Source organism: Phaseolus vulgaris, chromosome 10 (assembly GCF_000499845.2).
Source record: "Phaseolus vulgaris cultivar G19833 chromosome 10, P. vulgaris v2.0, whole genome shotgun sequence".
NCBI classification, from domain to species: Eukaryota; Viridiplantae; Streptophyta; class Magnoliopsida; order Fabales; family Fabaceae; genus Phaseolus; species Phaseolus vulgaris.
The window spans coordinates 42,525,087-42,552,363 of NC_023750.2; the positions used below are offsets into that span (position 1 = coordinate 42,525,087).

The following is a 27,277-nucleotide window of genomic DNA, read 5'->3' on the forward strand; positions in this document are numbered from 1 at the left end:
ACGAAGAGCCAGAGAATCGCATAACTGAAAAGATTAAAGACTTGATAGATAAAATCCAACTTTGTTTAACCATGTAAGAACATTAATAATCTCAAATTAAAATTATATTATAGATGAAATAATGTATAATAACTTTACCATAATTTCTATCTATATTGATGATATACTTTTAACATGCACTAATAAAAAATTAAAAATAGAACTTTAAATATTAAAAAAATTAAATATACTTTATTCTTTAAATTTATATTTTTAATTACAAAAATACTTTTGTTTCAATCCCTACTATTATATTCTTAACAATTTTTTTATGTAACTAAGAGAGTAATATTATCTTTCAATATTTTCATATCTTATAATATAAATATGTTAAAATTAGTGTCACAAGTCTCTTTTTCAACAAAAGTAGAAATACAATATAATGATGTAGAGAATCTATTTTACCCTTTCATAATATAAGAAATTATAATAAAATGACTGAATTGAATTATATATAACGATGAAAAAAAATTACTTTCTGTAAACTTAAAATATGAAATTATCTTTACTTTTATGTATTTTAATTAAATATATTTATGTTATTATTATATATGTTCTTTCTTTCTACTTTCTACATATTAAAAAAACACATTTTTTGAAATTTGAAAAAAAAAGAGTAAGAAAAACTGGGACCTCACGTTTCAGGATATTTTGTCAGCCATTGACAAATCAACCCCTCGAATTTGATGTGGTCGTTTCACATATCGAAAGGGCAATTTTGGCATGATGTCGCATTCATAAATCATAACACTTTGAAGATTTTAACCATTTTATGTTTCATCAACAATTAACTATATTAACTGAACTCCTCAACCTTGTTCAGCTCACTGTTTCTGGTCTTGGATTTTACTTTGTTGCTCAGTTCTTATGGTTTTGTTGTGAAATCTTCAGTACCAACTTCTTGCATGGCCAGTATTCTAGGTCCTTCTTTAGGCATAGTCACAGCCTCTGCATCAAGAAATGAGCCACAAGTTCTGTCTAAAATCACTGCAGTGAGAGGAAACTCTCATTCACCACTGTGGTTTTCTTGCACTCATCCTAATAGAAAAGCCGCTCGAAACCATTTTCAGCTCAAATCCTCAAATGGGCTTCCGCTGAATGCTGTTTCTTCTAATGATGGTTTGTTCTTAACCTCAGATTTACATGATCTGTTCATTTTTTTATCATTATGTTGTATGAAGTTAAACTTCAACTGTATTGAAATGGTTGCCCATGCCTTTTGTTTGATCTAGCAATTGTTCCTCCTTTCTTGTAGCCTTTGATTACTATTTTCAATTAAAACTCTGTCAAATTGGTTTGAGTTAGGATTTATGAGCCTCCTTAGTGTCTTGTTATCCTAGTAGTGAAATTTAATTTTATTCAATGAACATCTATTGTTCAATTGTATACCTTGTTCTGTTCCTAAAGCAGTTGATATCACATTGACAAACAGTAGGCATTATCGTTAAACTCCCTGGACCTGGTTATCAATTTGTTAATCAGAAAAAGAATTCAGACTATATTCTTTAAGTGGAAATTTCTTCCCTTGCTATGGATTATACATTTTGACTGCTTCTCTCTTACCCTTTTTCTTCCTGGTTTTCCCTCTTAATTTTAACTTCTCATACTTCAATTATGTCTCACACCCTAGATATATATTTGCCTTCATCAATGGAAAAAATTAAATCATACTGAAAGCTTCGACTGGAGTTGGACTGACTTCATGTTGACAGAACATCTGTTTTTTTCTTTAATTTTTACTATATTGATGTTTCTTCTGGTTTGGAAAATTCTCACTGCTTATTGCCAAGGGATCACATCATGTTCTCTTCTTCCTTCTATGTACTTAAGTTCCATTTTGCTTAAAGCTTCAGTTCAATGTTGAATTCATGTATTATAATAATTCAATATCCATGTTGCACTTTTCTGTTGAGTCCTATTGCACTGAAATCAGATCACATGTATTATAATAATTCAATATCCATGTTGCACTTTTCTGTTGCTTTCATTGTTCATATACTGTTGACTCCTTGTGCATTTGCATTTAACTAGAGTTGTTTAGCTTAGCTAAAGTCATATATCATATATTCACAAATTAATTAGGTTTAGCTGGGACTTCATTGGCTAAAGAAGATAGCAAGCCCCAACCACTTCATGGACTATTCCCATTGTCAGAGCCAGAATGTACAGGATCCAATATTAGTATAACTGTTGTTGGAGCTTCTGGAGACCTTGCCAAAAAGAAGATTTTTCCAGCACTCTTTGCTCTCTTTTATGAAGATTGGCTACCTGAGGTCCGAGTGGTTATAGTGTTTAGTTTCATTTAGCAGTGATGCATAAACTTTTGGAAATTGAGATATCTAAGATGGTTTGAATATTTTGGAACATTATGTTGAGTCTGTCTGGTTGTAATCTTTATGCAGAATTTTCTTGTTTTTGGATTTGCTCGGACTAAAATGACCAATGAAGAATTAAGGAACATGATTAGCAAAACTTTAACATGCAGAATTGACAAAAGGTAAATTCATTACAGCAATCCTATTTGGTACAAACTTGTAACAAATCATGGTTGAAGACCAAGAAGTGTAAGTTTTAAAAAGTAAAAATCTTTTTTTCACTTTTATCTTTCTTAAGTCTAAATCACCAAAACACATTTATATAATTTAACTTTTATGTTATTGGGCTAACAGGATGTAAAACCTTGGCTTATACTTTTCCCATACTTCCCTTCATTTTATGTATATTGATACTAGTCTAAACTTGCAGAGAAAATTGTGAAGATAAAATGGACCAGTTCTTAAAAAGATGCTTTTACCATTCTGGTCAATATAATTCTGAGGAGCACTTTTCAGAGTTGGATATCAAGCTCAAAGAGAAAGAGGTAATATAATACTATCTTATCTTAAATACTGCGCTACTGCACATCAGAAAATGAATGAATAAATAAAACAAAATTGGAGAACATTTTCCACCAGAATCGAACACACAAAAACAAAAACGCAAGTTGAGTCATGTTATCTGATATTGTATGCTATTTGCTTATCAAATTTAATATGAATGCTTCAAAAGCTGAAACATCCGTGAACATGAATCTGACAATGGTCTTTTCTAGGGTGGAAAATTATCGAACAGATTGTTTTATTTGTCAATACCTCCAAACATATTTGTGGATGCGGTGAGATGCGCTAGCCAAAAGGCTTCTTCCAAAGATGGGTGGACAAGGGTTATTGTTGAAAAGCCATTTGGTCGTGACTCAGAATCATCAAGTGATCTAACAAAATGTTTGAAGCAGTACCTCACTGAAGACCAAATATTCAGGTGCGTTTGGTTCATTTTTTTTAACAAGCTAAAGTTAAAAGCTTGGACTCATTAGAAATTCTTTAGGATTGACCATTACTTGGGTAAGGAGCTTGTGGAGAATCTATCAGTGCTTCGCTTTTCAAATCTTGTTTTTGAGCCTCTATGGTCCCGGAATTACATTCGCAATGTGCAGATAATATTTTCTGAAGATTTTGGAACTGAAGGAAGAGGGGGGTGAGTACTGACTAATCTTGTCATATACTTGTCTTGATGGTATTGCAGAGAATGATAATTCACACGACTAATTGAACTGGAGTTGTGATTTTCTTTAGTTATTTTGATCACTACGGAATCATTCGTGATATAATGCAAAATCATCTTCTGCAAATACTAGCTTTGTTTGCAATGGAAACACCAGTCAGCTTAGCTGCTGAGGACATCAGGAATGAAAAGGTACATACATCTCTTTTGTCTAGCGAAGGATACCTAAAGAACATCCTTTTATTGATGTTTCAATTCCGGTCCTCCTACATATTCTATAATCTTATGGAAAAACATTCAAATTCAGTGATTACTGAGAATGGTTTCAACTCAGGTGAAGGTTCTGAGATCAATGAGACCACTGCAGCTTGAAAATGTTGTTGTTGGTCAATATAAGGGCCACAACAAGGGTGGAAAATCATATCCCGCTTATACAGATGATCCAACTGTTCCTAAGGGTAGTCTTACTCCAACTTTTGCAGCAGCAGCTCTTTTTATAGACAATGCCAGATGGGATGGGGTTCCTTTTCTCATGAAAGCTGGCAAGGCTCTCCATACTAAACGGTACGCAAGTTTCTTCTATCTTCAGGTAAATTATGTCATTCAATTTTGCTCTACTCTGTTTGGAATTATTACAAGAAAAATCCAAAAATGTATCCAGTGCAGAAATCAGAGTACAATTCAGACACGTCCCAGGTAACTTGTACAAGAGGAATTTTGGAACTGATCTAGACAAGGCCACAAATGAGCTTGTGCTTCGTGTACAACCTGATGAAGCTATATATTTGAAAATCAACAATAAAGTGCCAGGTCTGGGAATGAGATTAGACAGAAGTGACCTGAATTTGCTTTTCCGAGCAAGGTATGAGATCTTCTACACATTTTTTGTGTAGCATTGACTGAGTTAAACTCAGTTGTAAAAGTTGTTGACTAAAATTTACTGATAATTCAATTTATTTATTTAAATTGAAAAATGAAAGTTTAAATGTTGACATAGCTAGTTCTGTGGACGCAGAAGATTTTTTTCCCAATGATAGTTTCTCATAAAATACTAGATGCATATGAATGAAGTTACATTTCCCTGCAATATTGGAGTGAGGGTTTTCCACAGAACTTACTGTTTCAACACTTGTTACGAATGTCTGCATTTCCTTCTTCATAATTATACTTGGATATAACTATTGCTTGTGAAACATAGCTCAACACTCTAAAAAAAGTTCCACATGCTAAGAATGGTCATTATATTGGAGGAAATACAAACATGTGTTTGATGAGGTCATTAATACAAAACTTTTGAATTTCTGTGAAGGTATCCAAGTGAAATACCAGATGCATATGAGAGGTTACTCCTAGATGCCATTGAAGGCGAGCGAAGGCTGTTCATTAGAAGCGATGAGCTTGATGCAGCTTGGGCATTATTCACTCCTTTGCTAAAAGAAATTGAAAACAAGAAGATTGTTCCAGAGCTCTACCCCTATGGTAGCAGAGGACCGGTTGGAGCACATTACCTTGCTGCAAGGCACAATGTTAGATGGGGAGATCTTGGTAATGAAGACTGATAAATGGCAGAGCTCTCCCATGATCAAGAACATTCATATTCATCATCAGTTCCTTTTCCATCACTTTATGGGACAGCTACACGCTTGTCCTGTCTCACCATCGGTTGGGAGAAGGAACTTTCATAAATATGATAGCATGCATACCCTTTTATGTATTATAGCATGTGCTTTCCGATTAGATGGCAAGTTGATCTAGAATAATAACTACTGCACAGTATGATAGATACTGGATCAGAATTCAGAAAAGGAAGAAAGACAAATTTTCTTATATATTGATTGAGTATAAACAAAAAATTCCCAGGAAATATAATCTGACTGACCTATCATAGAATTAGTAATGAATAACAACTCAAGCATTCCCATTAAAGCAAATTCAGCTCAATCTCAAATATGTATCTTTCGTAATGGAATATTTACAGTGACACTTCTAGAGTTTTGGGTACAAGATGTAGAACCAAACAAGTAAAGCAAGTACTAAGTAATGTACAGTTTCAAACAACCAGACAAGTACCACCAACAAGGGTTGGATCTAACATAAGGGACTTTTCTCCCATGATGTGTAACAAACTAATATTGGAATCTCCATTAGAAGAGACATCCTTGTCCACATCTGTATCTGAAGTGTCTCGAACAAAATTACCTCGATGGAGAGAGTTCAGCGACTTGTCTCAGTTTCAGGATGTGTGATGAATAATGTTTTGTCAAACCCATCCGGCAATAGCCGCCTCGCTTCCATCTCGCTACACAGCGACAATGCCAACTGGCTTTTCCCACACCTGCCAAGTCCATGACAGAGCTCAGATAACATGCTGGAATCTGGACTCAACAATCTGCCCAGCATGTCCCTCAAAACCTGCACAGCCCCATCAAAGTCCTCATTCTTGCAAAAAGCAGATATCAGCATCTGAAAAGTGTGCTCATTTGGATTACAACCACTCCTCACCATGCTCCTATAAATAAGAAAGGCACGCTCAGAATTGTTCCTCACACACTGCCCAGTAATAAGAGCAGAAAAAGTACTCGCATTGGGAACCAAGTTCTCTTTATCAAGCTCCTTCACAAACCCTGCAGCCTTCTTTGTCTTCCCCTCCTTACACAGCCCCAAAATCAACGCATTATAAGTTAATATATCAGCCTTAACCCCATTCCTCACCATCTCCTCATAAACCCTCCCACCCATTTCACTGTCTCCAACCTCGCCATACCCATGCAACAAAGTATTGTAAGTCACAACATTGGGAGCCACATTGGCAACCTTCATCTCACGGAAAACCCTGTTCGCCTCATGCAACTTCCTCTCCTTACAAAACCCATTAATCAGAGTGTTAAAAGTAACCACATTCGCCTGCACTCCACTATCCCCCATCAAAGCCTTAACCTTTAACGCCAACCCAAACAGCCCCTTGTTACAATACCCCGAAATCAAAGTATTGAAAGACACAACAGTAGGACTCAAGCCCATGTCCCTCATCTTCTGGAAAATCTCAAACCCCTTCTGCACCTCCCCCAGCATGCAATGAGCACGAACAACCATGTTGAGAGTGTACACATTAGGCGAAACGTAAGAGCGACGCATCTCCCGGTAAAACGACAGAGCAATATCAGCTCTGCGGAGGCGAAGCAGAGAACTCAAAAACGCGTTGCAGGATTCAACAGTGAGGGAGAAGCCGTGCTGCTTCATTAGGGTATAGACGAGGGTGGCGCTGCGGAATTTACTGGCGTGGGCGAGGGTTTTAAAGACGGCGTCGAAGACGAGAGGGGAAGCATTGCAGAGAGGGTAGGAGTGTAGGAGAGAGTGGAAGAGGGTGTGGGGAGGGTTTGAAGAGAGGATTTTTGTGAGGATGGTTTGAATGGTTTTGAATTGGCGATGCTTGGCGAGGGTGTGGAGGAGGAAAGAGAGGGTTTCGAGGGTGTGCGTTGATGGGTGGTGATGGAGGAGCCATTGGGAGAGTTTGAGGGACAAAACGTGGTCGTCTTGGAGGTTGAGGAGGAGGTGTTTGAGACGGAACGGCGTGAGAACTGGGCACAAAGGGTGAAGCTTTTCCCAGTGGGAGTTGATGACGTGACTGTAAGCGACATTGATGAAGTCCAGATCCTGGCCTCGAGGTTCGGGAAGGGTTCGGTGAGGTATCGGAAGCAGTTTTCTGTGGGTTGCTTGGTTTATCAGAGTGCAGAATCCACGATTTCGCATTCTTCACCTTCTTCCACACTCTCGTGGGTTATCGCAGAACCAGAATTTTTGAATTTCACCTTCTCCCTTCCATTTACGTTTATACCCTTACACGTTGTCAAAATAACGTTTTTGTAGATGAAACTGCCCTAACTGACCACACTCTCTCCCAAAGCTCTTCTGGGTCGCCAACCGAGTGAACCGGAGATCGGAAGTGGAGGATGGCGACGGCGCCGGGAAACCAAATGATGGAGGGAGGACCGCCGCCGCTACCGGGGACCGATATGACCGGGATATGCTTCCGAGACCAGCTCTGGCTGAACAGCTTCCCTCTCGATCGCAACCTTGTCTTCGATTACTTCGCGCTGTCACCTTTCTACGATTGGACTTGCAACAACGAGCAACTCCGTATGCGCTCCGTTCACCCCCTCGACCTCTCTCAACTCTCGTATGTAAAACCCTAATTTCCTTCTCCTTTGTTCTTTTCGTTACTCTTTTAGGGTTTCGTGGATTGTAATAATAGTTGTGGTCTTCAGGAAAATGACGGGGACGGAGTATATGCTCAGCGAAGTTATGGAGCCGCACCTGTTTGTTATTCGCAAGCAGAAGAGAGATAGCCCCGACAAAGTTACGCCCATGCTCGCCTACTACGTCCTTGATGGTTCTATTTACCAGGCTCCGCAACTCTGCAATGTTTTTGCTGCCAGAATTGTGAGTTCTTGCTTCCTCTATGTGTGTTGCATGTTTCTGTTGTTTTTAGGCTAAGGAGGATTCTTTGCTGTGAATAACTTGCTTGCATGAGAATGAAGAGAAATGGATGTTTGTTGTGATCGTGTGTGATGTTGAACAGAGGAGGAGCATGTTGAAGGAGAGATTGTTGTATTTACCAATAGAAACTTCAGAGATATTTTTTTGTTCTGTGGGGATTTAAAATTTTCTTTTCCTTTTTGTGCAGGATGTTTAATTAAGATTTATCGTGTTATTGTTTCACTACAATCGTGATTTATCTAGGGTTTGGTTATTACTTTGGGTTTTGGTTTCACTTTATGTTGTTTACACTTTTTGCATAATTGGTGATTTCTTTTTTCTGAGAATATCTGAACATAAACCAGAGGAGATCTCCACCAAGAGGAGTATTTGATTTGCCCAGAGCAGTAAAAAATTCGTGGTTTTTTGTTAATCAATGGAGTCCTATATCATTGTGAAAATTAGAGAAAAGCCTCTTCAGTCTTGAAACATAACATTTTGTTTTCTGTTCGAAACTGTATTAGTTTTATCCGTCAGGTTTGGTGTTTTGAACAGGCAGCACTACAGTTTTATACTTAAAAGGCCTTATTCTACAATTTTAGTGCAGTTTACTAGTTTTTCTATTAGTTAGTTTTTTTTCTTTTTTTATTATGGGAGAGATTTGGTGTCTAATACTGGTTTTGTGATTGATCTTGCAGGGAAGAGCCCTTTATTACATACAAAAGGCATTTACTACAGCTGCCTCAAAGTTGGAGAAGATTGGATATGGTAAGTGCAGATTATGGGTTTTTTTCTTGTGGGAGATTGTTGGTCACAGTTCTGGATAGTGTTTGAAAATGTCTTGTTATTAAAGTTTTACAGCAGTAGTGAAGAGAAGTACATACCCATTTTATTCCCCTTGTGTTCTTCCTGCTTGTAAGACATGTCTTGGGAAGTTCTTAGTCATAGAATTGTTACATTTCATACTGCTCTACACATTTACTGATTTGGGATTCTTCTAGCTGCTTCAGTGGATTCTGAAAATGAGACTGCATTAGTGGAGTCAAAGACTGCTAAGGAGACCATTGATATAAAGGAAGTTAAGCGTGTGGATCATATTCTTGCATCCTTGCAACGCAAGGTGGGTTGAAAAAGTGCATGTTTCCTTATGAAAAAATTATGTACAGAACTATTAAAATTACTACTAATATGTATAATAAAGGAAGGATCATATTATATTATTAAAGCATGGGGGCTGTGGACAAGTGCCATCTATATAATTTTCCTAATTCTACTCAAAAGGAACATGAAATTCTTTGTTTCCTTCCATAGCAATGAGATTGGATCCAGTTATAAGAAAAATAAAATGCTTGACACTTGATAATTTACTTGCAGGATCTAAAACTATTTTTTACCTGTTTTTTGTTGTCTTGTCATATAAGAGTTCTGTTCTTATGTGATGCACACATAAGAGGTTTTGACTGACATGGCCAGGTTCCAAATGAACTTATTAATGGATAAATTTGAACTACTAACACTATTGGAAATTTACCTCATTCTGCTCTCAATTTTTTTGTGGCTCTCATGCTTTATTATTGGTGAGAAATGAGTATTAACTTGCTACTGCTTGCTGCTGCCTGCTGCAGTTACCACCAGCTCCTCCTCCACCACCATTTCCAGAAGGGTATGTGCCCCCTCCAACAGCTGAAGCTGAGAAAGGCACCGAAACTCAGGAAGCAGCAGAAACACAAGCTCCTACTGCTGATCCCATTATTGATCAAGGACCAGCAAAAAGAATGAAATTTTAATATTGAAGACATGCTGCCATGGCTCTTAATATTTGTAGAGGTGGAGGAAAATTATGTTATTCCCAACATGCAGCCTTGCTGGAACTATGATCAAAATTGTTTCCTCAATTGTATCATTCTATAGATTATCACTGAAATAGGATTACACTCTTATAGTTTCATTCTAGACAATATATTGAGCAATTGCAAGACAGAGTAAACGAAACTATTCTCCTTCGATTGGACATTTCTATTTATTGTGTACAGGGTCTTGCTTTCTTCCTATTCCAGTGATTTGAGTGCTACAAAGCATGAACGAAAAGGTACAACTAATAAGAATGATTTAAGAAATGGCAAATGAGTAATGAAAAACAAAAGGATATAAATAAAGTGAGTTTGAATAGATTAGTAAATAAGAATGTAAATATTGGTTTTTATCACTTTACATTTCTATAATATTCAAATGATTTTTTGTCACCCATGAAAAAAAGTTATATATAATCGTCTTGAAATAGTTATTTGATTTTTCTAATAAGTTGGTGTTGTGGTATTGTTGATAAAAGAACACTCATATCAAAGCAATTTCAACTTCTTTTTCTTGTGACTGTTTCTTCTGTACCTCCATATACAACATGAAAATACATTTTTCTCTTTCTTGTGTCACCCCATAGAGTAGTTTCTGGATCATATAATCGGAAACTCATTTGAAAAAAACATCCGGAAGCTAAATAAGACTTTCGGATTATGTAATCCGAAAAGTAATCATGTATCTGAAAAAAGGGTACTGGATTATGTAATCCGGAAGCTAATTACAAATTTAAGAAATGACTTCTGGATTACATAATCCGGAATATTATAGCGGGACATTTTCGGAAATTTTGAAAATTTATGGAGGTGAGGTATGAAGGTGCAGAAAGAAATAGTCTTTTCTTCTATGTAATCTCTTTCTCCATGAATATGTAATTTTCTTTTTTGTCCTGTTGTAGGTATTGTATTTTCTATATATACACCTACATGTTTACTCTTTGACACACAGTTGCTCTATTACCATGATTTTTGCATTCCTAAACTCTAATAATAAAATTCTAAATTTTGTATATGGGGAGGTTATGTTGAGATAAATATTTAATTATTGTTACTTTTGTTAAGAAATATATAATAGTAGTTTAAATTATGATGTTCTCATATTACTCTTTTCAAATAAGTTGTTTTCTGACTCAATTTAATGAGTCAAGTGATATTTTTAAAATTTTAATTTTTTTATTCTTTTTGGTCTTCTTATTATACAATGTTAGGATAAATTAAATCAATTAAATGAAATATCTAAAACTTATTCAAAATTTAGAATGAGAATATTTATAGGTATGTTAAATATTATAAATCCAAATAGCTGTCCAACAATGAGAGGAAGTTTACGTGAAATAAACAAATAACACTGATAAAAATATATTTTTAAAATTTGATAACAAAAAGATAAAATTAAAAAATCTTAAATCAACATCAGAATGCCTTTAATCATTATTATGAATATCTTTTTTGTTAGAGGGATAACAATATTAGAAGAAATATTTTTGTTTTAGTATTCCTAATTATATATTTTTAAAATATTGGTTATAGATTTTGAGTTTAAAATTTAATTAAAAGTAATATAAGAATATAAGAAATTTACATAAAAAATAAAACTTCCCCTATATATATTATTTATTATAGATATTGATTCAAACGTTTCTGACAAATAGCCTCTTCTCAATTCTTTTAATCCATGTATAGCTCATTTTTTGATACTTTAATTTTATCAATTTATTTTATAATATTCTCTTTTATTAAGATTCACACTCACACACACACATATATATATATAACAGCAAGCTTTTTGTAATGGAAGGATGATTAGGAAAGGAGAAAGTGACAATATAATCTCTATATTGAGGATGAATTTCAGGGATAGAAAAACAACACAAAGAAAATAGAAGATAAAGTTGTTTGTATTGAAGAAAAAAAAAATTATAAATGACATAATTGATATCATAAAACATAGAAATTGTAGAATAATTTAATACAATAAATAGTTTTCAAAATACAAATTATAATTAAATTAAACTTTAAGTTAAAATGTTATATTTAAATAAAAAGTTAAAATATTTTCATAAAATATCAAATTTTAAATAATCTTATTTGTTTTAAAATTATATGTTTTACTGTAATATAAAATATATCAATAAGTAGTGAAAAAATATAAAATATATATTCATTTTTAAAATATTTTTTTTCATTATTTTTCCTTGCATTTTTTATTGACTGCAGACTTTTTGGGTTATAATCCAAAGACAGTGATAGTTAGTGGACAATCATGCAACTTTCTCATATATTAATTTGTAGTTGTTAGATAGTGACTTTTGACAAGAAACACACCATACTTTTCCTTTATATTTTTATAAGTAATTCTTATAATATTCAATATTCATTAGTTTATTTTTTAAGTTGGTGTTTCATTAATACTTAGAAACTAATTTCAAATATTTATTAATTTTGAAATACTTCAAAACTGGTTAACACGAATTCTAATACTTCACATATTAATTAATTATAATGTTTTACCTTCAAAACTATTGAGAGTGTAATATTTTAAAAAAATGAAAACTATTACTTTTTTTCTTTCTTTTTGAACCTTAATTACCTTTCTAAAAGTAACAGTGTAAAAATACTTTTAACAAATAAATATTGATTGTTTAATATTTACGTAATAATGCATATTTCAGATTTATAAAACTAGGAATGTTAATTTCAATATACGAAATAATTGGTTATTGTGTATTTTTTTTAAAAAAAAAAAACTTGAAAGAATTACATTATTGTATTCTAAAAAATTAAGAATCTTGATTGAATATTGAAAGAGTAACTTTGTTATATTTTTAAATTGAGAACTTTTATTAACATGGGGGAGAAAATTGAATGATTATAAAGAAAAAAAAAAGTTGTTGGTTGTGTTTTATCTAATTTTTTTAATGATAGTTTTAAAATATACACTACAACAAGAAAATAATAAAATAAAAAATAATTTTAAAGATAAAAAAAATTAATTTTTATATTGATTAGATTAAAAACCATTTTAAAGACTAAAAATTATTGATTTCTAAATTAGTTTCTATTATTGATAAATAATTTTTAAATTATTATTTAATTAGTTATAAAGTTTTTTTCTACTAAATTTATAATCTAAATAATTGATAGTTAAAATATGGGTAGTTAATTAGATATCAATTTAGAAATTAATTATCAATAATAAAAACTAATTTAGAAACCAATAATTTTGTCAGTATAAAAATTAATTATTATTTTTTTTTTAAATTTGTTTTTATTCATGATTTTCTCGTAGAAATATATCATTTTCAAAAGAAAAAGTATATATGATTTATATATATTTAAAATTTATTTTAATTATCAAGAAAAGTTAAAAATATCTAGTGGTGGAAGGAGATTGCTGAATATAAGATTAATTAGTGGACAAAGATTATCTTAGTTGAGATGTCTTAGTGAGTTAATTAATAATAAGTTAAAGAAGTGACAGCTGCTCAAAACTTGTTCATTGCTTAAGAAATTGATTAGTCATAAATCACCATTCAAACACATACTTATCTTCATTCATCACTCCATTATTATATTTATAACTCTATTTTTAATTTAACTTTATTTCTTTACAACAAGTTAACAGATTATTTTTCTTTAATTAATAGAAATGATGTTAATATATGTCATTCCTTATTTATTCATTGTTTGTGACATGTGATCCACCATTTGTGTGTTACAACAATTAATAATAATGATATAGTTTGGTAACTTTCCTTATTTACACATTTTCTTATTATTATGCCCCTGGAATTTTGATAATTGTTTTAACTATTAAGGTAAATAATAATAATAATAATTTCATTATTTTTACAAGTAGTTAACAATTAATAAAAAGATACACTTGATTAATAAAGAGGACACATTTTGTAATTTATTTGTGTATTATTTCTATGTGTCTAATTGATGATGTTAAAGTGATTTATATATAAAGATAAAAGTGAATTTAATTATATTTTTTAAAACAGAATTAATTGACAGTTGATTTAAAAATCGATTACGCAAATTAACAATTATAAAAATTATAATTTATTTTAATAAATATGAATATAATTTATGATAAATTTTAAAAATACGAATAGACATAAATAATAATAAAATATTTAAAGACCAAAACATAAATTTGGTAAGTATATTTATCTTATATGAATTCATTTGAAATTGTATTTTATGATAATATTTTTAACCTTTTTTTTAATTTTTAAACTAATGTTCATTTTTTTTATTCATACAAAAATAAGTGAAGAATAATAAAATATAATGAAGTGTCGTATTTTTTACTTTTATGTTATCATATCATATTTATATTCGTATTTATTAAAATAAATTATAAATTTTATAATTATAGTATTCACGATATAATTTTATTAATAAATTTTATAATTCATCCCAACAAGATCACGGATAGGAGAGATAAAAAAATATATTCATTCTAGTTTATTATTATAAAAATATAGATATAAAAAAGAATAAAATTAAAAATCACAATAGAATAGAAAAGCACGGGCTAAACCTTATTTTTTAAAGAAAAATAGTATACATTGTTTAAAAATAATTTTTTTTATAAAAAAATATATATAACTCATATCTAAATTAAATTAACACTTCAAACAACAATAATCATCTATAATAATATAAAAATAATATTATCATAAATTTATAATTAAATGACATAAAAATAATATTATCATAAATTTATAATTAAATGGCAGTATATACAGAGTGTTATTTTTCATAAAACAAACTTTTATATTTTTGTGCAAGATAATTATTTATTATTTATATATTTGATTTAACTCAATTTTTTAGTGTCCATTGAAAAGTCAACACAAACCCTGTGCATTGACTAATTATAGTGTTCACGATATTATCTCATCACACGATAATAACATTAATATATCGAACTAAACTCTACCTTATCAAACCAAACCAAATCATATTCAAAACAAAAATCAATTTTATTATCATTATCATTTTCTACCTCTTCATCAACAAAAAGAAGCACGTAAGATTCTTCATGCAGGCACGTGTGAGCCTTCGGTGCATCGTAAAGTGCGTGTTGGACTCCGAGAACGACACGTGTCGATTTCTGAGGGCTGAGAAAAACGAACGGTGGTGAAAAAAGGCAACGGTGTAGGAACTTGTGATGTACTAATCACCGTATAAAAACAACACGTGTAGTACAAACTTGACTAGATGCCACGTCACTGGGACCCACTTCTCGAGATATTATGTGATCCAACTCAATCTGACTCAGTATTACAATAAAACATCCCAGCTGGGCCCCACAAATATATAGGCCCTCACTGTTTATTTCATAAACTAATTTCAAAACTATACATAACAAACAATAAATAGTAATTTTGAAAAAAAAAATGTTATCTTTATGTATAATCTTGTTAAAAATGTCTATTTTAAATAAAATTGTTTATACTAGTATTTTTTTATACATTATTGTTATTATCAAGAAAATAAAAACCAAATGAAAAATAATTATTTATTATATTAATTAAATTAGACAATATTTTATAGATTAAAAATCATTATTATTTAAAATAATTTATAAATTTATAATATAATTTTGAATTAATGTTTAATTAGTTATTTTATATATAACAATTTTCATGTTAAACATCACTATATAACTTGACATTCCAGTTACACTCACATCTCAAATAACAACAATCACCTGTTATCACATGAAAAATATAAAAAAACTAGATTAAAACTCATATATTAACAATACATAAATAAATCATTAATTAAATCATTAATGTTTAATAAATTAATTAGTATGTAATTAAATATTTATTAATTTTAAAATATGTAGTTGATAAATAGAACTTCAATAATTAATTAAACATTAATTTAAAATTAATTTACAAATTTTATGAATAATTTTTTTAATTTTTAAATCAGTATAGTGACTACACTAATTAATGTTTAATTAGTACATACTTAAATATTCATTAATTTTAAGATATGAAGTAATTGATAATTAAAGCCATGATAATGATTAAATATTAATTTAAAAACTAATTTATTAATTTTATTAATTTTTATCTCAAAAAATTTATTTAATAGTTTTTGTGATTGAAGTTAAATATAAGATATTACTTACATAAATTATTTGTTAAAGATTATATATTGATTTGTATGAGATCACAATGTGTAAGATTGAATAATAAAACTATAATTATAGAAAAACCAAAATATTAAAAGACCTATATATGTATAAGTTTGAATAAAGTGAGATTGGATTTGAATACACATTTCATGGGAAAGATGGGAGGGAGTTGTCTTTTGTTACAGTGCCAGCTTGAAGTGGCACTTTCTTTGTATCTAGCAAGAGTTTAAAAATGGAGAATTTAATGATGTTTTTTTCCCATTGGTGTAAAATAGTAGTTGGTTAGGTTAAAATTAGGGTTAGAAGTGGATAAAAATGTGTTGGATGTACTGAAAATGGAAAACTAGAAATATGAAAAAGGAAAAGAAAGATTTTCAGGGAAGGACTTGGGATCTCCAAATTCTCAGGCAAGGACTCTCCGGCCAGCTATAAATACTTCCAACCTTTCCACAACCATGGCATCACACCTCAATCTTTTCTTCTTCACATCACACTTTTCTCTTTCAATTTCTTTCAACTCTTGGAATCACCATGACCATCCTCATTCAGCAACCTCATCACCTTGGTAATTCATTTTTTTATTTTTCCATTTTTTTAGCTAATTATTATTATTATTATTATTAGAGAAAAATCTATACTTTAGTGTAATCTGAGAAGAAGAACAAAAAGGGTTTTTGTGGTTGTTTTTGGGTGAAATTTGTAGCAGTGTGTGGTGACAGTAACTGTTGCAAAATCTGTCCTTTTTGGAGATGAAACAGGGTTTTTGATTTGGAAGATGAAACAGGGTTTTTGTTTGGAAGAGGAAAATGTGTTGGAAATAAGGAGTTAATAGGGTTTTTAAAATTGCAGGGGCTGAAGTGGAGGCAAATACTGCAGAGATAAATGAGGGAGAACTGGTGTTGGATGGTGGATTTCTGATACCACAGACCAACACATTTGGGCACATATTTAGGTTTCAATCTTTCTCCAATTTTTCATTGCAAATTCCAAATCCAACTATATATAAAGAAAAAGACACTTCCAATTTCAACCTATTCAATGATTATGTATCAGAAATAATGCCAGATTTTGAAAATTATTTTGTAAAAAGGAAAAAGAAAAGTATATTATTAAGTACTCCTTCAGATCCTTGACTTTAATTTCTTGTACTTTCTTTCCCTTTCATTTTCTTTAAAGATTTAAAGCCTTTTTTTTGTTTTATTTTTCCTTTGGGATTGAAAAAGCTTTTTATTTGTTTTCATTTTTGGTCAACGGAATTCATTCTTATCGTACACAAAATTAGTGTTTTTTTTTTCAGATGTTCTTCACCTAAAGCCAAGAATATCCACTTTTTATGGGCTTGAATCGTCCTTCAAATCTGGGCCAGGCCCATCAAGTTCTGGCCTTTTAACCCTTCTCCTTTTTTAAAAAGTTATATTTTGTGTGCCTATATATATATATAATGAAAAAGAAAGGAATTTTTGAAGTATTATCCTTCAAATTTAGACTTCAATTTTGATAATTTTGGAAATTTTCAAGCTTTATAAATTTACAATTTAAAAAAAATGTAATTTTCTTAAAAATTGAGATAAAACAGAAGACATGTTGGTTCTTCCAACCTTTTCTGTATAAAAGCAATAAACCTAAAAGATTAGAGCTTTGGGTTTTCCACAGTTGAAACAAGATAGTACTATGGATTAGTAAAATCATGAAAAAAAAGTTATTAGATCCTCTAGTTCTGTATGCTACAATGATTATCTCATGAATAAGACTATATTGTAAAACAGGGCTTATAATGATGCTGAAAGTGAGAGGCATGAAGGAGTGGAGAATTTCTACAGAAAAAACCACACTTACCAATCACTTGATTTTGTAAGCATCTACCAGAAACTTTGCATTTACCCTCAAATCTCAGATCTCAGATCTCAGATCATGTTTCCTCCAGAAAAAAGAAGGAGATTCATATATTTTAAAAATGATTAAGGGTGAAACATGGTATCAATTTGAACAATATATTCATATACATAGGTGAAGAAATTGAGGGAGGAGTATGCAAAATTGAACAAGGTGGAGATGAGCATATGGGAATGTTGTGAACTCCTGAATGAAGTGGTGGATGAGAGTGACCCTGACTTGGATGAACCTCAGATTGAGCACTTGCTTCAGACAGCAGAAGCTATAAGGAAGGATTACCCTGATGAAGATTGGTTGCACTTAACAGGCCTTATCCATGGTAGTTTCTACATTCTAATGCAATTTTGAAGACCCTTTTGCTATCAAAAAGTTTCTCTGTTTCTGGTTTAACATGGAAGATGGGAAATTATTTGAAAAGTTCTTCAATGCAGATCTAGGCAAGGTGCTGAATTTACCTAGCTTTGGAGGACTTCCTCAATGGGCTGTAGTAGGTAAGTGTGGTGTTTATATAGGATTAACACCTATGGTTAAAAGATGGTATCTTTTGTGTTTTCTTTGCAATTTCTGGTTAAAAACATTCACTGATCTGAAACATTTACTATGCTCACACAGGGGACACATTCCCAGTAGGTTGCAGATTTGATGAATCAATTGTCCACCACAAGGTAAATTTATCAAATCATTGTCCTTTTGGGGTGGAAAAAAACAATTTTTTGAAACCAAACATCTGACACGTGCTGCATTCCCACTTCAGTATTTTAAGGAAAATCCAGACTACAACAATCCATCCTACAACACTAAATATGGGATTTACTCAGACAAATGTGGACTTGACAGTGTGATGATGTCATGGGGGCATGATGATTACATGTATCTAGTAAGTCCTTTGAAAACCAAGTTAGTGTTTTTTGCTTTGTTTATGTAGGATTATGGAATGCAGTTATTTCATAAATTTTGTGTAGGAAATGTCTAATTTTGGTGTTGTTTTAGGTGGCAAAGGAGAATAACACTACACTGCCCTCTGCTGCTTTGTTCATTATAAGATACCATTCATTCTATGGTAATTCAAAACATTGAAAGACATAAGTTTAAATTCATTCATTTTAGAAAAAAAATATATTTTCAGTTATATATGTAATTTGGTGAAGAACACGTGCTGTTGACACATCAACACGTGCTGTTGACACATCAACACGTGCTGTTGACACATCAACACGTGCTGTTGACACATCAACACGTGTTAATATGAGTTGTCAAAACATACCAACACTTTTATTAGCATTACACACTCTTATAAGACTCTTATAAGCATTATTTGATCCACTAATTTGTTTTGCAGCATTACACAGGGAAGGAGCCTATAAGCACTTGATGAATGATGAGGATGTTGAGAATCTAAAATGGCTCCACATTTTCAAGTAAGACCACACTTTTTTTATTGATGAAATATATTGATGGATCTTCTCTTACTTCATTTACATACAATGTTTTTGCAGCAAATATGACCTTTACAGCAAGAGTAAAATTCGAATTGATGTTGAAAAGGTCAAACCATACTATCTTTCACTCATTGAAAAGGTTAATACCCTTTGGAAACTTTCATGTCTTCTTGTCTTCCAATTGAAAAAGTTTTCATCTTGTTTGTACTAAAGTGTCTTAATTTGTTTGGTGCAGTACTTCCCTGCAAAGCTGAAGTGGTGAAAAGTTCATTGGAACCATGAAAGTTGCAGTAATTTATGATGATAACCAAAAACAGTTTCTTATGTAGTGGAGCAAATAATAGGCTATAAAAAGCTGTAGTTGTATTTATCAATTTGTATGCTTTGGTGGTAGAAAATATTCTTCTATGAAATACTATTTGTAGTTGAAGTCCTATCTCAAATATTTTTCCTTTTTTGTTTCCCTTAACTATGGATTTCTCACAAGATGTAAAACTATACAGCCTCTTAATTCTTTAACTGAGAATAATAATTAAGCAAATCCTTTCTTCAAGGATCAAATTCCGGATTTAAATATTTTCTTCAAGAAACAAATGCAAGATTTTAAATATACAATATCTCTCAAGATTAACTCTAAATGGTTATTGTTCCTACCTGGTTCAACCAGCAAATAAATGGGCTTCATTTTTTAAGCTTCTCATTACCCGCAGGGTCCCACTGCCGTTAGCACCTTTTTTAGTACTCCTTGAGCTAATCCCTTAATAGGATCACGATTCGATTTTGATCGTTATGGACTAGTACCACGATCGAGTCCTAGGCAGGCGGACCTCATTTTAACCGCGGACACTGTAACTATGAAAATCGTTTGACCTTTATTGCACTTGAGGAAGACCCGACCTCCTAATACCAAGCTTAAATGCTTGCCTGAGTGCGCCTATTACCCTTCTAACTCGTAGTTCCCCAATCGTCTTTGGACAACCTAACCTTTTGAGGAAGATATCGTAATATCAAGATCTAAGATCTTACCACTTTCCCTTTTTGCTGGGCTTGTTGTCTTGTTGTCTTGTACTTTGAAAGGTAAATTCTTGAGCCCAAGGCTCAAAGCGATTGAGTGCTTGACAAAGTGAGTAGTCGGATTAAATAAAGGCTGATGTGCCTCAGTGATGGCTTTACAAAGGAAATGGAAATGTAGACTCCCCGGGGTGGGACTGGGGACATGCACTAACACTCACTAACTATCTATTTTCCTTTTGTCCAAGGAAAGCGGGACAATAGACCTAACCGGGTATTAAATCCTCCCTTCAGTTGCATTCACTTCCGCGGACAGGAGGGATAACTCGCTATTCCTAATACTCAGACTGCGTCTCTTGCCTACACTTACTAAAATGCAGATAATCTTGAATGCCAGCAGTCAATATTTTCTTTCTTCCTGGCTTGGTAAGTAAGTGCTTTTCTTTGTGGGTGAAGGTTGTTTTGATTGAGAAGGCCATGACGAGACTAATAAGGCCTTGTTCCTCTTCTCTCTTGCCAACTTCAAATGAAAATCGGAGATTCCCTTTCCTCATCCGCTCTCACTGCTCATCCTATCCTACCCTTGGCTGCTATGCCATCCTGATAAGATATCAAAGAGAGAACTGGGGCGGAGGATAGAGCTTTTCTTTTTCTGCTTTCCTATGATATGGATTTGGTTGATTCTCCTGTGGTATCGACTGCCTTTGTTCGGCTGAGACTTCCGCGTCTGCGGATTCGGGCGCTTTTTTTTAAAATCCTCCACTGCATCCAGGATCACAAGTGGAACGCTAAGCAGGGGGGAGGATCGAGGCTTGTCAAAGATAAGGGACTCGACTTCCCCTGCCTTATTAAGGACTTCCCAACTAATAAAGATTCTCTTACTTACGCAATTCAGTCTTTAACAGCGCCCGGATCGTACGCCTGGAACAGTCGTACAATTTCGGTGATTCAAAAAAAAGGAGTATATCCCTCTCCCTTAATGTAATGCAAAGACACTTTGACGTTCAACAACAACTGTTATACCCAGTTTTCAAATATTGTGTTAAAAATCAATACCTTTTTCTTTTGGGGTCGTATGCTATTTTTAGTTTTTTTTATGGGCTTGAAGGTTATTCCAAGTTTATGAAGGCCCGATCACTAATCATATTTAAAAAATAATTAGTTACTTATGATTTGTTTTTATATATTGAATGATTAATTAATCATATTTAAAAAATAATTAGTTACTTATGATTATGATTTGTTTTTATATATTGAATGACTAATATATCGAGAGATACTTGACAGTATAATTATGATATTTAGACTATGGTATAATAAAATAAAAATTACACACTTATATGTTATTAAATATTTTTATTTAATTTGAATTGTATTTTTATTTAATGTAAGATATCTAAAAAAAACTAAATAGTTTACGTGTGACAAACTCCGTTTCAATAGCAAGATACATGCAAAGTATTAAATAAAAAAAATAAAAAGAAAGTGGTAAATAGAAAGAGGCAACGCACTTATATTGTCCCATAAATTCACGAAACATGTCGTTGAATGTTTGAGTCCATGTCTCGTGCATTGCCTCCACTCTGCAATAAGCGTTGACCAAACTCACACAAAAACTTTTATTTCTGCCAGCTACCAAACAACTCATTCTTTTTCTAACTTGTAAAAAAAATAGTTTCAGAAAAAATATTATTTATTTCTTTTATAGAAATAAATTTTAATTGAAAATTAAAAGTTAAGAAAATGGTATGACATCTATGTTAGGTGTGCTAGAGTTGGCTATTGGCTCTAGCTCTTAACTTATTGAAGCTATGTTTTTAATAAGAAAAAATTGTATATGCAATTGAGAAAAATACAATTGTCAGAGATCTCATACCGACTAAATATGAGAGAATTTCATTGTATATAAGTGAGTGCAAATCTCATCCAACAAGTCGATTTTATGAGGTTGAGTTAGGTAAGTCAACTTTGTAATAACAATCATTTCTTTTAGGAGTGTAATAATTTATTCAATAGTGTTAAAAATAAAATTTGTAAGGTGAAATTATGAAGTTACAAATCTAAATTTTGTATCCAATTATTTTCTGAAGTATCAAGTTCAAAATCATTAAAGTGATATAGTTTTAATCATTTTATCTTCATTTTTTCATTTTACCATTTTTTTTCCTCATGAAATGAACCCAAATCAATAATATGGTTTTTAAAAATATTATATAAAAGTTATCAATATTTTTATTCAAGGTTTTAAAATTTATCTTAATTTATAAAATCTTCCATTTATTTAAAACGATTATTGCTAGAGTGGTATACCATACTATCATAAAGACTAATGGAAACACACGATGCATGCATTTTTTTTTCTTAAAAGTGAATATATATATCATATTGAACCTACTCAAAATAAGGTAAAAATCTACTTTATGAAAAATTTATCATATGCAGTGTTTTTTCTTTTTGTTTCTCTACCACAAACAAAGTAAAAAAATTAAGGGTGTTGAAACTAGGAATCATAATTACCCCAATATTCAATGGATTAAATTTGTTCAATCGAGAAGAAATAAATTTAACTCTGAAATTTATTATTATTATAAAAATTACAATTACAATAAAAATATTTTAAAAAAAGATTAGATCCTATTTAATGTAGTTTTTATATAATTTTTCATATTTCAATTAATTAATGATATAAATCATATAGTTAACGTGATTGACATTAATTTCAATTTCCTTTTATTGTCATGGACATTTGAGTAATTTACATGATATTTTAGTTCTATTATGCATATATATCGTGTGAGAGAGATAATTTAACAAAGACCAAATACTATTTTACAAATAGAGAAAAAAAGAAAAAAATGCATGATATTAATATATTATAGATAAAAATAGATAAATGAAAATAAATAGATATTGAATAAATTTACATGTGATGAGTTTATAAATGGGTGATAGCACAAGTTTGGTGTGCATTAAGTTGACATGCTTAACCCACTTTCTTAATTAAGAGAGTTAGGATAATTATATCAATCCATTACCCAAATTTAGCTACAAATTAGTTAAATATCACTTGTTTAAAAATGTACTACTACTTATGAATTTAAATTATTTTATATATAAAATAATTTTTAAGTAAATTTTTCTTTTACTTTTTACACAAGTTGATTTTAATATATTGAGATGTCAAATTTATTTTATGTATTCATATTTTTCTATTTTAAAAGTATTTTTAGAGAAGCTCATTTGAATATAACCTTGTTTTTATTTATAGTGCCTTAACACCATTAACATCATTAAGACCTTGACCATAAGAGTGCAAATGAATCAAATTATTTATGAACTATTAAGGTTTGCTTTGTTGGTTTCTCATTTTTAGTTAAAACAACTACATTAAACACTTGATCATTTATATTATACCTGTACTTTTTTTATCAATTAAAATAAGATTTTAGTAACAAATGACAATTTTGTTGAAATTTAAGAAAAGTTTCATAAAAATAAAATCAATAAAATTAAAAATTAGTTAAATAAGTCAAGCTCAAATTTAATAGCTTTTTACAAACTAATTTCAACTTTGTAAGTATTTAATTAAATAAATAAATAAATAAGTCAGTGGTGTCTTTGAGACAACTTATTTATATATTCAATTTTTTTTTAAATTCACCCACTTACCAAATTTCACAAGTTTCATATTATTGTCAATGCATTTTTTTATTTATTTTTGTATAGTTTTAAAAGATGAGTGTAATTTGTTTTGGCACTGTAGCAAATATTGGAGTTGTGAAGCTGTGTGTATTTATAGCAGTATTCGCAGCTGTTATCCCTGCAAGTTCATTATGATGTATTAACATCCTTAGCCAATTTTGTGCCAAGAAAATACAGAAAATAACAAGTATTTCACACTGTGCATGCCAAGTTGAAGATATTACGTAGACTCTTCCTTTTTTCTGCACAACAACCGAAATAACTCACCCACATGCTCCTCCCTCTTCCCTCACACAAAATCTCAACCACTTAGCTCCACCATACTAAATGAATGAAGCTAAAAGTCTTCGTTTTATGGACTTGAGAGTGATTGATTAGTGCAAGCAAAAAACTGCACACACAGTGATCACTAGCTTCACCAAAAGGATACCATGCATTGAATTAACCAGAAGAGACAAGTAACGATATTAGCACACCATCAATGGAGAGAGAGAGAAAGGGTATGATGAACCACTTTACGCGTTCACATTTAATACTCCTGCCTAACTCCCATCCTCCTCCTTCAATAGGCGTCATTTTCGGTTGCAATATAAGTTCTGCATTTTCTGCTGCACTATGCATCATCCAAAGCAGCATGCATAGCATTAAGATGAGCATTGGAGCTCTTGTTCCACTCTTTGCACTTTCCTTCCTTGGTTGTGTGTATGCACAAGACACCACCCTTGTGCCTGCCATCATAACTTTTGGTGATTCTGTGGTGGATGTAGGGAATAATAACTATCTTCCCACTTTTTTCAAGGCTGATTACCCTCCCTATGGGAGGGATTTTTCTAACCACCAACCAACTGGGAGGTTTTGCAATGGCAAATTAGCTACTGATATCACTGGTATGGCAAACCATTAAAGATCATACTTTGCACCTACTTAGATTAGATGGTTATACAGAGTACACATATTTTTTCTTGTGTAGCAATGAGGTTTCATGCAAAAAAAAATTAGGAGGTCTAGGCTATGAGTAGAAGGGCTATAAGGGCGTTAGTTTTAAAGCTTTTTTAGTTATGTTTTGTATAAGAGGTTAGATTTAAGGTTTTTTATTGTTTGTGCAACTAGATTAGAACAGTTTTAGGTAGTTTTTTTTATAAGAGTTGAGGTATTCCTGAAATATGTCTTATTTTTGCTGATAAAAAAGAATGAGGTTTCATGTAAGCTATCAGCATCCCTCAGTCTCTTATAGTGTAGATTAGATATATATAGCACTACTCATACTCATCTCATGCATTTAAGTTTCATAATTGTTGGAATGTTTCCTTTTGCAGCTGAGACGTTGGGCTTTAAGACCTATGCTCCTGCATATCTTAGTCCACAGGCATCAGGGAAAAACCTCCTTATTGGAGCTAACTTTGCTTCTGCTGCATCTGGTTATGATGAAAATGCTGCTACTTTGAATGTAAGTTTGGTGTGAATAACTTCACATGTGGTTTTACAAGAATTCTGATTTTAACAATTTCTTCTGTTCCTTTTGGCAGCATGCAATTACACTGTCCCAACAGTTAAGTTATTTCAAGGAATACCAAGGCAAGCTGGCCAAGGTAGCTGGCAGTCAAAAAGCATCCTCAATTATTAAAGATGCATTGTACGTGCTTAGTGCTGGCAGCAGCGACTTTGTGCAAAACTATTACGTCAATCCTTGGATCAACAAAGCATACACTCCTGACCAGTACTCCTCCTACTTAATTGGTGCATTCCAAAGTTTTGTTAAGGTATTCAGTTGAACAGTTTTGGTTATTTTTATTAAGAAGCGGACTTTAAATTTCGCTCAAAACCATGTTTTGGTTTGCATGCACTTATATACTAAATGTCCTCTTCTCAGATTTTCAACAATTTTTGCTACTCTTAGAACATATATATGTGTATTATTGAAAAAGTCCTAGACAAGTAAAAAGAATCTATTAGATAGAGGGGATGTGTTGTGTTCAATTGGTTCTAATCTTTTCAACAATATACCTTCAATGTTTGATACAGATCTAGACCAGTCCACATTCAACTCAAGAATTAGCCCAACTTTGAAAAACTAACGGTTCCACTGCTTTGTTTTGGACACAGGAGTTGTATGGATTGGGAGCCAGGAGACTTGGAGTGACTTCACTCCCACCATTGGGGTGCCTACCTGCTGCAAGGACTTTATTTGGTTTCCATGAGAATGGTTGTGTCTCAAGAATCAACTCTGATGCCCAAAACTTTAACAAGAAGCTCAACTCAGCTGCAGCAAATATTCAAAAGCAACTTCCTGGTCTCAAGATTGCTATTTTTGACGTTTACAAGCCCCTCTATGACCTTGTTCAATCCCCTTCAAAATCGGGTATTCACTACTTTGACTAAAGTTCACTATTCAACATTCGCAGTAAAATGATTTTGTTCTTTCTAACCTATTGCATGATGGTTTTCAGGTTTTGTGGAGGCAAACAGAGGTTGCTGTGGGACCGGGACTGTAGAGACAACATCGTTTTTGTGTAATCCAAAATCACCAGGAACTTGTTCTAATGCCACACAGTACGTGTTTTGGGATAGTGTTCATCCTTCACAAGCAGCTAACCAAGTTCTAGCCGATGCATTAATTATCCAAGGCATAAGTCTCATCACATAAAGAGTCGTGATTATTCATGTGTGTCAGATCCAGATAGTATTGTGTACAACTACACAGCGTGAAAGTGATTCAAAATTTTCTGTTTTTCTTTTGTATGAAAAAAAATATTGCTCTATGTGTTTCAGATCATGAGAAATTTCAGATAAACTTGTTTGTAAAACATTTTATAATAACAGAGAAATAGTTACTTACTATTTATAAATGCATTGTTTTGGTAGTTAAACTTAGACTAACATAAGGAAAATCCAATCATGCAACTATCAGACAATTGTGATGCAAGGAAAAAGAAATAGAGAAAGTTTATATATGAAAATGTTACTTTGAAACTGCATATTAAAATACATCAATTGTGATTTGGCCAATATAATTTCAAAATTGTTATATTTCAACAAAAAAATTATTTATCTTTTTAGTTGTAATCTGATCTTTCTAGTTGTAATCTGGTGTATTGTCAACATATTAATACTCTTTATATAATCCATTCGAATATATACAATAAAAATAACATGTAATT

The 27,277-nt window shown here is 31.8% G+C and overlaps 5 protein-coding genes across 6 annotated transcripts; 4 read left to right on the top strand and 1 right to left on the bottom strand.

Moving 5' to 3' along the window:
* Window positions 1-802: 802 nt before the first annotated feature.
* LOC137819316 (glucose-6-phosphate 1-dehydrogenase, chloroplastic-like) lies at window positions 803-5,408 on the top strand. Its single transcript, XM_068623115.1, has 10 exons — window positions 803-1,158; window positions 2,122-2,312; window positions 2,442-2,536; window positions 2,785-2,899; window positions 3,131-3,336; window positions 3,403-3,552; window positions 3,651-3,771; window positions 3,914-4,143; window positions 4,241-4,441; window positions 4,889-5,408. The coding sequence occupies exons 1-10, from the start codon at window positions 945-947 to the stop codon at window positions 5,136-5,138; spliced, it is 1,773 nt and encodes a 590-aa protein (XP_068479216.1). The 5' UTR covers window positions 803-944; the 3' UTR covers window positions 5,139-5,408.
* Window positions 5,409-5,793: 385 nt separating this feature from the next.
* Window positions 5,794-7,329, bottom strand: LOC137819317 (pentatricopeptide repeat-containing protein At4g26680, mitochondrial). Its single transcript, XM_068623117.1, has one exon. The coding sequence runs from the start codon at window positions 7,327-7,329 to the stop codon at window positions 5,794-5,796; it is 1,536 nt and encodes a 511-aa protein (XP_068479218.1).
* LOC137819319 (mediator of RNA polymerase II transcription subunit 6) lies at window positions 7,211-10,074 on the top strand. 2 transcript variants are annotated; one of them, XM_068623120.1, is made up of 6 exons: window positions 7,211-7,352; window positions 7,447-7,756; window positions 7,845-8,019; window positions 8,754-8,823; window positions 9,057-9,175; window positions 9,681-10,074. In XM_068623120.1, exons 2-6 carry the CDS (start codon window positions 7,530-7,532, stop codon window positions 9,840-9,842), a joined length of 753 nt encoding a protein of 250 aa, XP_068479221.1. In that variant the 5' UTR covers window positions 7,211-7,352; window positions 7,447-7,529; the 3' UTR covers window positions 9,843-10,074. The 2 variants fall into 2 exon arrangements, with proteins under 2 accessions (XP_068479221.1, XP_068479222.1); XM_068623121.1 differs by having other exon boundaries at window positions 9,066-9,175.
* A 6,130-nt stretch (window positions 10,075-16,204) lies between these two features.
* On the top strand, window positions 16,205-19,836 carry LOC137818855 (inositol oxygenase 1-like). The gene is made up of 11 exons (XM_068622482.1): window positions 16,205-16,639; window positions 16,924-17,026; window positions 17,841-17,925; window positions 18,082-18,286; window positions 18,399-18,458; window positions 18,580-18,632; window positions 18,722-18,844; window positions 18,958-19,027; window positions 19,307-19,385; window positions 19,464-19,545; window positions 19,642-19,836. Exons 1-11 carry the CDS (start codon window positions 16,606-16,608, stop codon window positions 19,666-19,668), a joined length of 921 nt encoding a protein of 306 aa, XP_068478583.1. The 5' UTR covers window positions 16,205-16,605; the 3' UTR covers window positions 19,669-19,836.
* Window positions 19,837-24,239: 4,403 nt separating this feature from the next.
* Window positions 24,240-26,965, top strand: LOC137818177 (GDSL esterase/lipase APG-like). Its single transcript, XM_068621438.1, has 5 exons — window positions 24,240-25,006; window positions 25,436-25,566; window positions 25,646-25,879; window positions 26,223-26,478; window positions 26,567-26,965. The coding sequence occupies exons 1-5, from the start codon at window positions 24,601-24,603 to the stop codon at window positions 26,761-26,763; spliced, it is 1,224 nt and encodes a 407-aa protein (XP_068477539.1). The 5' UTR covers window positions 24,240-24,600; the 3' UTR covers window positions 26,764-26,965.
* The last annotated feature ends 312 nt before the right edge of the window (window positions 26,966-27,277 follow it).